The sequence below is a fragment of the Myxine glutinosa genome, chromosome 8 (assembly GCF_964187855.1).
Source record: "Myxine glutinosa chromosome 8, kmMyxGlut1.1, whole genome shotgun sequence".
NCBI classification, from domain to species: Eukaryota; Metazoa; Chordata; class Myxini; order Myxiniformes; family Myxinidae; genus Myxine; species Myxine glutinosa.
In genome coordinates, this window is record NC_136268.1 from 144,622,070 (window position 1) to 144,635,136 (window position 13,067).

General features: G+C 42.8%; 1 protein-coding gene across 1 annotated transcript in view; it reads right to left on the reverse strand.

The window, feature by feature from the left end:
* The window catches only part of DYNC2H1 (dynein cytoplasmic 2 heavy chain 1), a 235,102-nt gene extending 222,282 nt beyond the window's left edge, over window positions 1-12,820 (reverse strand). The window contains exons 1-7 of the mRNA XM_078784009.1: window positions 12,660-12,820; window positions 12,180-12,375; window positions 7,387-7,505; window positions 7,114-7,261; window positions 4,145-4,243; window positions 3,823-3,962; window positions 3,137-3,371 (exon numbers count right to left, since the gene is read on the reverse strand). Coding sequence (XP_078640135.1) covers window positions 3,137-3,371; window positions 3,823-3,962; window positions 4,145-4,243; window positions 7,114-7,261; window positions 7,387-7,505; window positions 12,180-12,375; window positions 12,660-12,808 — 1,086 coding nt within the window. The 5' untranslated portion in view covers window positions 12,809-12,820. The remainder of the gene's footprint in view (window positions 1-3,136; window positions 3,372-3,822; window positions 3,963-4,144; window positions 4,244-7,113; window positions 7,262-7,386; window positions 7,506-12,179; window positions 12,376-12,659) is intronic.
* Between the last annotated feature and the right edge of the window lie 247 nt (window positions 12,821-13,067).

Genomic DNA, 13,067 nt, shown 5'->3' on the forward strand with positions numbered 1-13,067 from the left:
GGGGGAGGCAGGGGGGAAGGAGGGGTGCACAAACTAGCTGCTTGAGGCCACAGTCACATATGTAACATGACATGGTGGCCTGTGCAACATGAGCTTTGTGGACAGAAGAGTTGTTGGGAAAAAGCACACATTTGGCCAACATCACTTAATGTGTATTCTTAATGGCGTAATGCAATTTTCCATGAGTCTGGCGGACTATCTCCCTGTGATTGCACTTCTGTGAAGCATATTGTCAATCAGCAGGGTTGCCTTGGCATCCCATAAAATCAAGGCCAATATCTTGCCCGCTGAGGGTTGTGTATGAAATTGCTTGGATGGTGTGTGCTCGCTCGTGCTTCCAGCTGGATAAGTTCAGCTGGACATGCATTGAACAGTTCAAGAAGTTTGTGACATGATGTTTATGTCTATCATGAGTGCTGTAGCGTTGTGGAAGGAAGGCATCTTGCCAAGACCTTGGACATGCATCAGTGCTTATGGATGTTGATGAAATTGTTTCATTGAGAAATTCCATATTTTATGGACATTTTAGCAACGTAACATGGTGATCCTTCATGATCAATATCTCGGCCTGGACAATTTTGTGGGTGGGTCACAATCGCTGGCCATTCTGACCTGGTGTCATATCCATCCTTAAAGTCACCTGCCCATTTGGTTACCATAGAATACGAGGGAATACCTTCACCATACATGAAAACCAAATGTTCATCGATTTATTTGAAGGAGAATATATTATGACATGATTATGATACGAGGAGAATATTGTTACTGTTCGCGGTTAAGGATGTTATATTTGCCGAGCGGAGGCCCCGCGACCTAACAGTTTTTCCCGACTCACCCGATTCACCCAGACGTTGGCCGTATCGCGCCACAGCTATTCAATCAGGGAAAAGACAAAGACGACGGATGTGAAGAAAAGGAGTAAAAAGACGAAACAAAGGTTGAAAATACTGCTAAATTTATTTACTATTTACAGGCTCAAAATAACCAAGGAGAAGGAAAGATAAGAAAATAATATACAGAAGCTTTTAGAGACACAGGGAAAATACTAGCTTATACAGACTTAATTACCTACCCAGGACAGAACAAACAAAACAAACTCACGTACGCAAATGGGGAACTTGCAGGCAGGAATGGCTGGAAGGAGAGGAAAGTCCAATGGGTCCGGCAGCACGATCCGCGCGTTGGGCAGCCGCCGTTTCTTCGCGGCCCTGCTCCAAACTGCCGTCCAGGCCCCAAACGGCTGTCGAGTTTTGTTGCTGCTGTAGACGCTGCTGCTGGCAAGCAAGGTGACGAATAGCAGGCTTTGTGCTTCCCTGGATGATCTTCTGCTTTTGGACCTCACAACTCAGCTCTTGTCATAGCTCATCTCTCATCTCAGTAAAAGCTCATCTCCTGACGACCCAGCTCTTTGCTTTGCACCTCACCACGCAGCTCAGCTCAGCCTTGGACCTTTTTGCAACTCTTTCGGGGAACATCCCATGGCGGGTTATATAGGCCCCGCCCCTCAACCTTCGCGAACCTCCTTGATGTTTCTCGCCACACCCTCTCCAAGTCCAACCCCTTGTTCGTGGTTGGTTGAGTGGGGCTGACTCACTCCTCCCCTCTATGACGAGGTGGGGACCCGCCTTTCGTCCCCAACCCTGCCTCGTGGTCAATGGCGGCAATTGGAGGGGATGTAATTGCCAATTTGAGGCTTGGCCATTACGAACGGGGAAATGGAGGTTTTTGGGAATGGGAATGAAGGGACTCTATCTCTTTTACTTGGTGCAATGGAGTGTCATGTTACTGGAAGACAAGGCCTTACTCTAAAACACATAATAAAGATATAAACTACAGAACAAGGGTCTTATAGTGTCCTGCAATGTGGTGTTCATGGAATTAACTACCGGGACGCCCTTTTTACCTTTAAACAACTCTGGAGGCAGGAGGGGCCATATCCAACCAATGTTACACAACAATTTACCACAATACAATACACACAATCAAAAAAATGCAATCCTCAAAGCCGCAACAATATATTATGACACATATTTTATGACATGATTATATTGGAGAATAAAGATTAAGAGGTCTGACTTTAAAAGTTGAGGAGGTGAAGGGAGAACTTGGTGAAGCGGGTTGGATGAAACAATATCACTGGAAACTGAACAGCCATTTCTGCAGACATGTAGCTCAGTCATAACCAGATTGCACCTCCTTCAAATCCAATTTTTCTTCAAAGTCCTAGCTCTCTCCACCTCCCTCATTCCCCAACTTTCCTAACTTTTCCTAACAAAATACTTCGTTTTTTCGTTTCAAAATACTAATACGTTTTTTTTTCCGAACAAAAGTCTTTCCTAACTTCCCCAACTTATACCTGCTAGGTTCTTCCTGTATCTTACTCCCTCCCTTTATTCCACTCTCTTGAGGGATGCACCGAGATTTGGCAAATGTGTCATACTTAGTTCCCGTTGAAGGCCACTCGGTGGTCAAAAATTAAAACCTCTGGGCATATATTCTCAGAATGAATGAATGAATGATCGTTTTAAGACCATTTTCCCCACTAGAGCAGGGGTTAGCCTTGCGGGCCACATGACAATCATGGTTCCCTGTTTGAGGCAATGTTTTTATGGCCAGATGCCCTTCCTGACGCCAACCCTTGGTCACGCTCTTACGATGCGCAGGAATTACGGTGTACCTATTCTAAATTGGGGTACACACCGTGATCATTCATCCCAGCAAGCTGATAGTCAATTTGCCGACCTCGGAAGGATGACAGGCTGAGTCAACCCCCCTGGCGTTAATTCAGCGATCGACCGGGATTCAAACCCAGGATCCTAGGATCCCAAGGCAGCACCCTAACCGCTAAGCCAACTCTCAGACATAATCAATATTTGGTTGTGCTTCTGTAGTTTTCACAATTCACAATCTCCACACCTTTTGAACATTATGTGTCCCAATTACACGGTTTCATCTCCCAGTCCTCATTCAATTTTCATACTTAAGTCACGCAGTGATGGCAGTTGAATCAATTAGCTCGTACTTTTAGATGTGACTTCAGCAAAAGTTGTACCACAATACTTGTACGTCACCATTCCATCTCACAATTAGGTATAGAGTGCAAACGGCATGCTCCTTAAGCAGTGTGCAGACACACCTGGAACTGTTCAGCTGCCAGCTCAAGTCGTGAGAACAGCTTCTCAGCCTGGCTGTACACTGTCAAAAAGCGATCTGCATTGCGTTCCATCATGGGTGAAAATATGTGTTGCACCTCTGCCAGCTCGTCGCTGACTCCGCGAAAAGTTGTTGGCAAACTCAGAAACCGCCGCAGCTCCCTGTAGTACCATGTGCGGAGCTCCTCAAGTGGTGGGCGGAATTGCAGCACACCCTGCCTGCAGCAAAATGTTACACAAACTGTTTTATTCCTTATCTGAAATGAGGCTTCTCAAGTCTATGCTGTCATCAGTGACTCTTTATTCAAGAGGGATAAGGCAGGTTCAGAAATGGATAATCATATTAATCACAGGATATTACAGAGTAGGGTTTATCTTCTACATATACGAGTATATTTGATCCCTAACCTTAACCATTAGAAAAATCGATTCACTTGTGAATGAGATTTATAAGTGTCTGTTGTGCTGGATAAACTCCTTGCCAAAGGTAGATCTGGTTGGGTAAGAGCTGCTGAGTGCTTGGCTGTACGACTGAGTGCTAGATCATTAATAAAAGTTGGCGAATACAGCAATCATTTATAGGTCACATATCTTGAGGCCCTAGGTGCTCAAAGTGTGGCTCCCGAGACAGGATTCTAATTGCTCGCTACCAGCTCGACGAACACCGTACGAGAAGGTGAGGTCGACAGTGCGTTGCTGCAGGTGCTGGGCGAGTCCCTCCAATCCCCATCGGTATTGAACTTCCAGTGCTTTGTACAGCTGTTCATTCCAGTGGTGCTGCCACGGCGCCAAATCTTCAGGCCGCACACCCTGTTACCATGTACAGAGGAAAATTCAGGTTAGGGTACAAATAACGATTATTGGATGTAATTGAAGAGGAAGAGGATAGATGTCAGTTTAGGAAGGAAACCATGTGGCTCAATGGGAAATAAAGTCAAAATAGCAAAAACAATATGGTATGCAGCTATATCCTCATAGGTCAAGATGCGTACCTGTGCAACAAGCACTGCCATTATCTGTCGCAGGCCCTGCAGCTTATCCTTCCATTTCTGTTGATGCTTCAGAAGGTCGACACTCATTAAACCCACAACCTGCTCACCACATCAAAGAAAATATTGCAATACAATACAATACAATACAATACAATGCAATGCAACACAATACTCCAAATTGTCAGACAAACTCAGCCTTGAGAACTTGTTAGTTGTGACTCAAACAATGCGACTTTTTAAAATCCAATATAGTTGCCGTTTATAAAGGTCTTGCGGAGTTTTCAAACCGCCCTTTTGAAAAGAAAGTTGTGACTTGTGACCACTTTTAAAATTGACATTATTTCTATTGACTGCATTATTTATTGTAATCAACTGCTTTGAGCGATTTGAGCCACTCTTGTCATGGCTGCCAATAGCAGTACTGGTGGTGGTGGGTCGTATGCAGCCACCCTGCTGCTGGTTGCATCATTTTTCTGTGGGCACATCTGCCGCTGATGCAATGCCTCTCGATAACCAGTTATCTGGTACTCATTTTGCCGACCTCGGAAGGATGACAGGCTGAGTCAACCCCACCTGGCGTTAAATCAACGGGATTCGAACTCAGGACCTGAGCATTCCAAGCCCGCCACCCTACCCATTAGGCCAGCACCAGGTGATATAGCAGTACTGTAATTAGTAGACGTCTTTCTTTCTTTTCCTATAGGTTTGTATGTTACAGCCGATTCAGCGGGTGAATAGCCCCTGATGAAGGCAGCGAGTTGCATACGCCTGCTCATGTATGAGCCATTGATACAGTTATCAACTTTTGTTGGAAAGCTATGTCCACAATATTATATTGTTGCAATTGTCAACCTCTTTTATAATACTGTGCATGTACAGTATGTACATAGATATGCATCAGTATATACATCAGTATATGTACTGTATATGTATATGTATAATGACGACTCCTTTTTGCATCTTCAGATGCATCGGGCTTCCGAAGCAGATTCTTGATTAGTGAGCACAATTCAGGACGGTTCGCCACTGCGACGGAGGCTCATTCGTCCCAGTAAGCTGGTACTCATTTTGCCAACCTCGGAAAGATGGCAGGCTGAGTCAATCCACCTGGTGTTAAGCAACGGCATGGCAGGGGCTTGAACTCAGCACCTTGCAATCTTAAGCCGCCACCTTAACCATTAAGCCAACACCAGGATTATGCATATGTATATGTGTATATAGGCACTGTACATGAGAATTCCAATGCTACATGCCCCCGTCAGCCAACGGACCGGTTTCATCACTTGTTGGGGAGTCATCAGCGACAGATTAGATGGAGATGCACACCACCAACGCTCCAGAGCATGTATCACGTGCAATTTCAAATAATCAAGTTAGGAGGTCGAAAACAGTATTAAACCGACTAGGGTTGCATGGTCACAAGTAAACAATTATAGTGCCTTCAGAAAGTATTCACACCCCTTGGCTTTTTCACATTTTTTTGTTACAGCCTGAATTTAAAATGGAATTGAGATTTTTGTGCGAAGAAGGCCTATTTGGCTGAAAGCTTGTCGCAAATAAAGATTGTCCTGAAGTTATGTCCGTAACTCATTTTATTTCTTCCGTACTCATGTTACATGTTTTATGCAAACGAGGCACCCTACTCGTGTTGTGGAGTTTCTGCTATTTCTCACAGTTATATCCCGTGGGACCCCGCTATTTGCAGAGGATACTTCCTGGAAAATCCACAAGTAGCGAAACCACGAATAGCGGGGCATTGTTTCAATGGAAAAAGGGGGGATAGCTTCCCGAGTCGCGAAAATCCACAAATAGAGAGGCAAATACAGAGAATGTCGACGATAATCCACGAAGGTCGATGAAAGTCCCGCAAATGGTGAGGCAAATCCCGCGAATGTCAACGATAATCCGCGAAGGTCAATGAAAATCCCACGAATGGATGCCGCGGCATTGTTTCAATGCCCCCGAAAAACTGCGAATTTGTGGAACATGGACGCGAATAGGAAAAAACAAAAACGCAATTTCATGGAATACGGCCGCGAATAGAAAGAAAAACCGTGAATTCGCGGGACACTTTTCCGCGAATCGAGAAACAGGTCGCATTTTATCACCCATGAATATGCGGAACCCACAAATAGCGGAACCGCGAATAGTGGGGTCCGACAGTACATTACATTATATATATTGTGTGCATTTTTTAAATTTGTACAAGCATACAAATACAGATAACGTTCCCTTATCTAGAGATACTGCATCTCTTCGTTGGGAATTGTTGCATGTAGGTGTCATCATTCAAATAAGCAAGCCCAATAAACTCAGTGAGTAGTGTGGTAGTATAAATCTTTACTTGTAACTAGTTATGAGATTGGTGAGTAAACCAATGAGTGGTTCGTAAGAATGTCAGGAATGTACCTCGGAACATGGAACCTGGGAGTCCTTTTGTTCACCTTGTCACGGCCCCGGGCTAACACACATTCCTAAGCCCTTACTATTGTTTTTGACATCGGGATGCAAAATATAGGGTGAAGGAATTCCCAGCAGGGGGGAGCGAGCTGGTGCCGGTGAGGCGAGCGGGGATGACTGAGTAACATTTGCGGAGAAGGGATTAACATGAGCGCAGGGAGGATTAAAACTGCTGTGCCCATAAAAGAGTGAACATTTCCTGGACTCGACACACTTGTCACCAGAATCTCTGTCCAACGGAACGAACGAGTACGGAACGAGAACAGCACTGCGCAGAGGACCGGCCAAAGAAAGAAGAACCAACGACTTGAATTACCAATCCGTTTAGCTATTGTAGTCTTTATTGAATTGAAACAAGTGACTTAGTAATTATAATAAATCCTTACTTTATAAAGCCGTTTCGGTCATATTGGAGTCTCCTGAGTCTTAACACATTCTCCTACAGTAGAATCACCAACGTTTTGTGTTAGTTTTACAATGTTTCTGTTTTAGTTTCACTCCCTGTTAACCTGTTCTGCGAGGTGCAGGTGCAGCTGCCGCATGCGGCGGTTTTCTGTAGAAAGGCGGGCGGCAGCTGCCTGCAGCTGCTCAATGAAGGCCTCAAGCGCGTCTGGATCACTCCAGCTCACCTGCATCTTTTCAGGAGATCCCTGCACACTCTGCACACACCAATTTATGTAATGCAATTCATTTTAAACTCCAACGTAAGTAATGATGATTCATATTAATGTCGATAGAACCTATTTCAGCGATAGATACTTCGTCAAGCCAGATTTAACCACCCACCAAGCCCTTGTGAACAGACCTTGATGACCTGCTCAAAGGCAAGAGCAGCCTGTAGAAGCATAGGCTGTTGGCTAGGAATCATCTGCTGGGCAATGGTGTTGTGGTAGTTAGCCACCTGTTAAAGGCACAAGTATAGTGTAAGAACAGCAAGGCTTTAGAGAAAAAAAATTAAGTTTCCAATTGTGGAACTGGAAACCCAACAAAACCTCCCCCAACACAAAATACACTGACACTATTGGCAAATACAGGGTGTCCCATAACAAGTTGGAGTTCTAAATGCTTTTTGCCTTTTGTTTTTCAGTCCTATGATTAAGAGACCGGCATAATTAGAAGTGTAATTCAAAGAGGTTCATAATCAGGAAATTTTGTTCTAAAGTGCCTAAAAATGAAAACAGCAGAATATTATTGATATTCTTCCATCATTAACACTCTTCATTCTTTGCTCAGCTGAGACTTTTTCATCAATCAATCAACCTGGAAAGGCAAGGAATAGAATTAACACCTTTTTGAGTTGCCATCCTCATGATGCCAATATCAGTCATAAAATAAATAAATAGCACCGCAAAGTGGGTGTAACCCCTCAGCCCATGCATGGTGGAAACCAATTTCAAGATGGCTGCCGTGGCGGCCATATTGAAAATCGCAGCATGCCCATTTTCTAAAGGAACCTTCCTCTACTCAACCCCAACACAAACTGCAAAAATGGATTTAATCGGACAAGCCGTTCTGCTTGAAATTGACGGAAACCAATTTCAAGATGGCTGCCGTGGCGGCCATATTGAAAATCGCAGCGCGCCCATTTTCGAAAGGAACCTTCCTCTACGCAACCCCAACACACACTGCAAAAATTAATTTAATCGGACAAGCCATTCTGCTCGAAATTGACGGAAACCAATTTCAAGATGGCTGCCGTGGTGGCCATATTGAAAATTGCAGCGCGCCCATTTTCGAAAGGAACCTTCTTCTAATCAACTCCAACACACACTGCAAAAATGGATTTAATCGGACAAGCCGTTCTCCTTGAAATTGATGGAAACCAATTTCAAGATGGCTGCCGTGGCGGCCATATTGAAAATCGCAGCGCACCCATTTTCGAAAGGAACCTTCCTATACTCAACCCCAATACACTGCAAAAATGGATTTCATCGGACAAGCCGTTCTGCTCGAAATTGACGGAAACCAAAAGTTGACGGACGCCCGGATGGCTGCCCTGGCGGCCATATTGAAAATCGCAGCGTGCCCATTTTCGAAAGCAACCTTCCTCTACTCAACCCCAACACACACTGCAAAAATGGATTTCATCGGACAAGCCGTTCTCCTTGAAATTGACGGAAACCAAAAGTTGACGGACGCCCGTCCGGACGCACGGACGCCCGGGCGACGCCCGTGACGACAATACCCCCCCGCCCAATTTGGGCTGAGGGGTGAAAACGAAAATGTTACACATTTAGACTGTATAACTTTTTATGGGACAGTTGTATCTATTAATTACGACATGTTTACGCACCATTAAGGTGGATAATTATAGAAGTTTCAACTTCAGATACATTAAGAATAGTAATTTAGTTTTAAATGATTAAGTAATGAGCACAACTATGACACAGGCAATAACCACATACATGGCAGACACAAATACACTCATTATGCCCATTACAATGTATGAATGATCTGCACACCCCGAAATCGCAGGCCTATGTGGCAATAGCCGGATAGAGTGGCCATTTCCACGGATATTGTACATGTGATAATAAAGGGTATGTCACTATTGGTCAGAAAACTGATGTATCTATACGACCGATACTAGAAAAAACTAGAACGCACACTCTTTGATGTCGTGACATCGACAGATATGCCTCCACGCACATCAATTTAAATCCCTTTAAGCCGTTCTCAAGTATCACATTTGTACCTGACATGACCTCTGACCTCTTGACCCCATAATCTAATCAATTCATCTTTGCACCATTATACATACTTGTACCAAGTTTGACTTAGTTCCATTCAGCCGTTCTTAAGTTATCGTGATAACGGAAACCTATCACAGACAGATGGACAACCCAAAAACATAAAATGCCTCTGGTGACATGCATAAAAGTAAAAATAAAAAGGGAGTAGTCCTCCATGACATCATGACGAGGAGAGAGGCAAAGTTACGATGGCACATGTGCAGTTGCCTGAAATTTGTTAAAACCCCATCAGGCTCAGAAGGGGTGAAGCTTGAACTGCGCATGCACATTTGCCCGAAATTTGCTCCTGCCCCACCCCATTAGTGAGAAGAGGACCGCAGCTTGAATTAAATAAACGAGCAAGCAAACTCGGTTAACTGCCCACTAATCATACAAAAACACACAATTTGGTGTCTGTCTGACTGTGACACATTCCGTTGTTACTTATCCAATCTCAACAAATCTTGACAGGAAGTTTCATAATCTGGTTCATTAAAAATGATCCTTTACTGAAAAAGGAGGTGGAGATTTTGAACCTCCCACCTTCTAAAAAACAAAAAACAAATAGCAAATGGAAATAATAACCAACGTGAAACTTTGACTTATTTTCATCGAAATAATTTACTTCTGGAGTGATTTAGGGTTAATACTTTGAATTATACTAAGGTTAATACTAAGGGTTTGAATACTTATGCAACTGAGGATCATATGATTTTTCTCTGTTAATCTAACTTATTCACATTTTATTTGCATTATTTAGCTTTATTCAGTTTGGTGTAGTTTGTAAAGACTCTACATATTAAGTTTGATTTCAAGGCATCATGAAGCTACAACGGCACTCGGTAGAGTGCATACCTCCACCAGGCTGAACAGTTTACGGTTTCTATCCCACTGATAGGCCGGACCTGGATCTGGACCTGAACCAAAATCTAATTGGCTTGTTTTTGTCACCTAACCAACTCATCCACCAAGTTTTGTCAGAATCCGTCCATAACTTTTTGAGATATCGAGCTATATATCATTTTTAGACTTATCTCTCAATAGTGAAGAATCACTTAAAAATATAGTACCATATTCAGATGCGGATCTTCACCAAAATCGAATCATTTAGTCCATGTCACACACCCAACCTGTCCACCAAATTTCACTGAATCCACCCACAACTTTTTTGAGATATCCTCTTCACAGAGAGACAAACAAACAGACAGACAGACAGGGGTGAAAACACAACCTCAGTCCACCTTTGATGACAGAGGTAATTTAAAACAATTAAATGTAAAATTATAATAAAAACTAGAACAATGCGACTGTGTTGCCAATATGCCTCTGCATAGTCCCACAACGGGCAGATGCCATCGTTCACTGTCCTAAAAATAAACAAGTTTGATTTAAATCCCTTCAGCTGTTTTCAAGTACCATATTTTCACCAGCCATGACAGGTTTCACATCGATCGGTGAAGCAGTTTCAGAGAAGTTATTTTTTTTTAAATATCGGCTTTGAAGCTAATATGGCTGCCATACCACTTGGCATAAGACCTTCAAATGTAGAGTCTGCATATGTATGGGTAGGGTATCACATTTGTGAAGTTTCGTGTTGATCGGAAAAGGTTCGTTTATCTATCGAAGATGGCTGCCAAACCACGTGACCTACAACACCATCATTTTCAAACTATATGCAACAGTGATGCGAGATGATATTTCTAAAATCTTGCATCGATAGGTTAAGTGGTTTCAGAGATATAATTATTTAATATTGTCCTTCAATCCAATATGGCTGCCACACCATGTGACCAATGATGTTTTTGTGATCATCTTTTAATCGCCATGCCTAGTCCATGACACACGTAAAGTTTCAAATCATTTGATTTGATGGTTTGGGAGAAGATGTTTTTTTAAAGATTTTAGGTTAAATCCAATATGGCTGCCAAACCATGTGACCTATATCATAAATTTAATATTTCAATACAAATAGGTCATAGATCATGTGCATGCAATTTCAGATTTTTAGGATAAGGAATTCGATTGAAATATTTTTGGCTGGTTTTTTGGCTGGACATCACTTCACCTATGATGTCACCATTATCATGCTTTTGTTCCCCATTCGGAGTACTTGACAATGTGGCAAGATTCAAATTTTTCCATTCAGCGGTTTCCGAGAAATATTTTTTTATATTTGTGTTTAATCCAAGGTGGCTGCCATACCACATGACCTATGATGTCACATTTATCATAAAAACATTCTGCATGGGTGTCACTCCTACCCTGAAAGTTTCGTCTCAATCGGACATATGGTTGCTGAGAAAAATGAGGTTTAGCCCGTACGGCCGGACGGACAACCCGAAAACATAATGCCTCCGGCCAACTTCGGGGGCGGAGGCATAAAAATAAACTAGAACGGCACTCAGTAGAGAGCATACCTCCGCCAGGTGAACAGTTTACATTTTGTATCCGAGAGTAGACCAGAAAATCACAATACAGAATCACATTAAATCAAAATCATCCATCCACAACTTTTTGAGATATTCTGCTATATAGTCTGCTCAATTTCTTTTCAAACCAACCAACTAACTCCACCCAATTTTGACATTGTGACCAAAATCAGGATGTTTTAATGGCCACACCTGATATTTTGTTGATTAGAATGAAAAGAAATATGATTTTTTTTAAATAACATTTGGAAGTCATAAATCTCAAGCCAGAACCATTTGATTACTGAAATGATATTTTGAAAATTCATAGCATTACATCAGTTAATGTTCATAGCGTTACATCAGTTAATATACGAGTTGAGCAATTAGTTTTAATTCAAACTGATAAATTTTAGGAAGGTTACTTGTGCTTACCTGCTGCAGTCGGTTAGCCTGGCGAAAGAAGCGCATTGCGGTCGAGGCTACCTCTTGCACTCGGACAGGTACGGGCAAACCTAAAGCAGACAACTGACGAACCTCGCGTACCAGGTCAGCTAATCGTGGTGGGAACGTCACACTAAGTCGCCCATCTCCTGGCTCCCACTCGAGCACCTGGCCACCAGGATGAAGACTACAGACAAAAGCAGGAGCTCATTATTAGAGTAAAGCATGTGGGCATTACCTTTTGAATTTGAGTGAAATATCTTCATAACGTCAAATTGTGAAGATTGATACAATTAAGTTGGTGGACATGTAGCGAAACAACAAAGAAAATAAACTGAACACTGTACATCGTTGGATGACCAATCAAGGGAGGAGCTGAAGCAATAGCGGTGAAACAACCAACCTTGTCTAACGGCAATAATTAAGATTGAATTACTCAAACCCCAGACGGCTTAAATGAGTGGTACTTGCCCGAGAGGTTTTTTGGGATCAGATAGAGCTGCTTGCACTTCTCGAGTCCAACCCTCAAAGGTTTCCATCCGGAAGGTGGTCAATTCGCTCCGCAAAGCTTCACAGTCACCCTGAAAAGTCTTGAAGCCGGGCAAATCTCCAAGCAGCATCTCTGCTGCAGACAAGCACTCTCCGGCCTAGATTATTGACCATAAAAAAAACACAAAAAATAACTAATGGGATTGCAAGATTAACAAAGGGATACAACAATAGTGGGATTATCTGGGAACAATCAGTGTTTAATGAACACCGCTTGGGAAAGGGTAAAAAAATAAAATCGATCTTCATTCTGCTTTCATCTCTCGAAACAATAATTGCCTCAGCATTTTAAAACATCAAGCCACATTGGCATGATTAGGTCACAAGTGA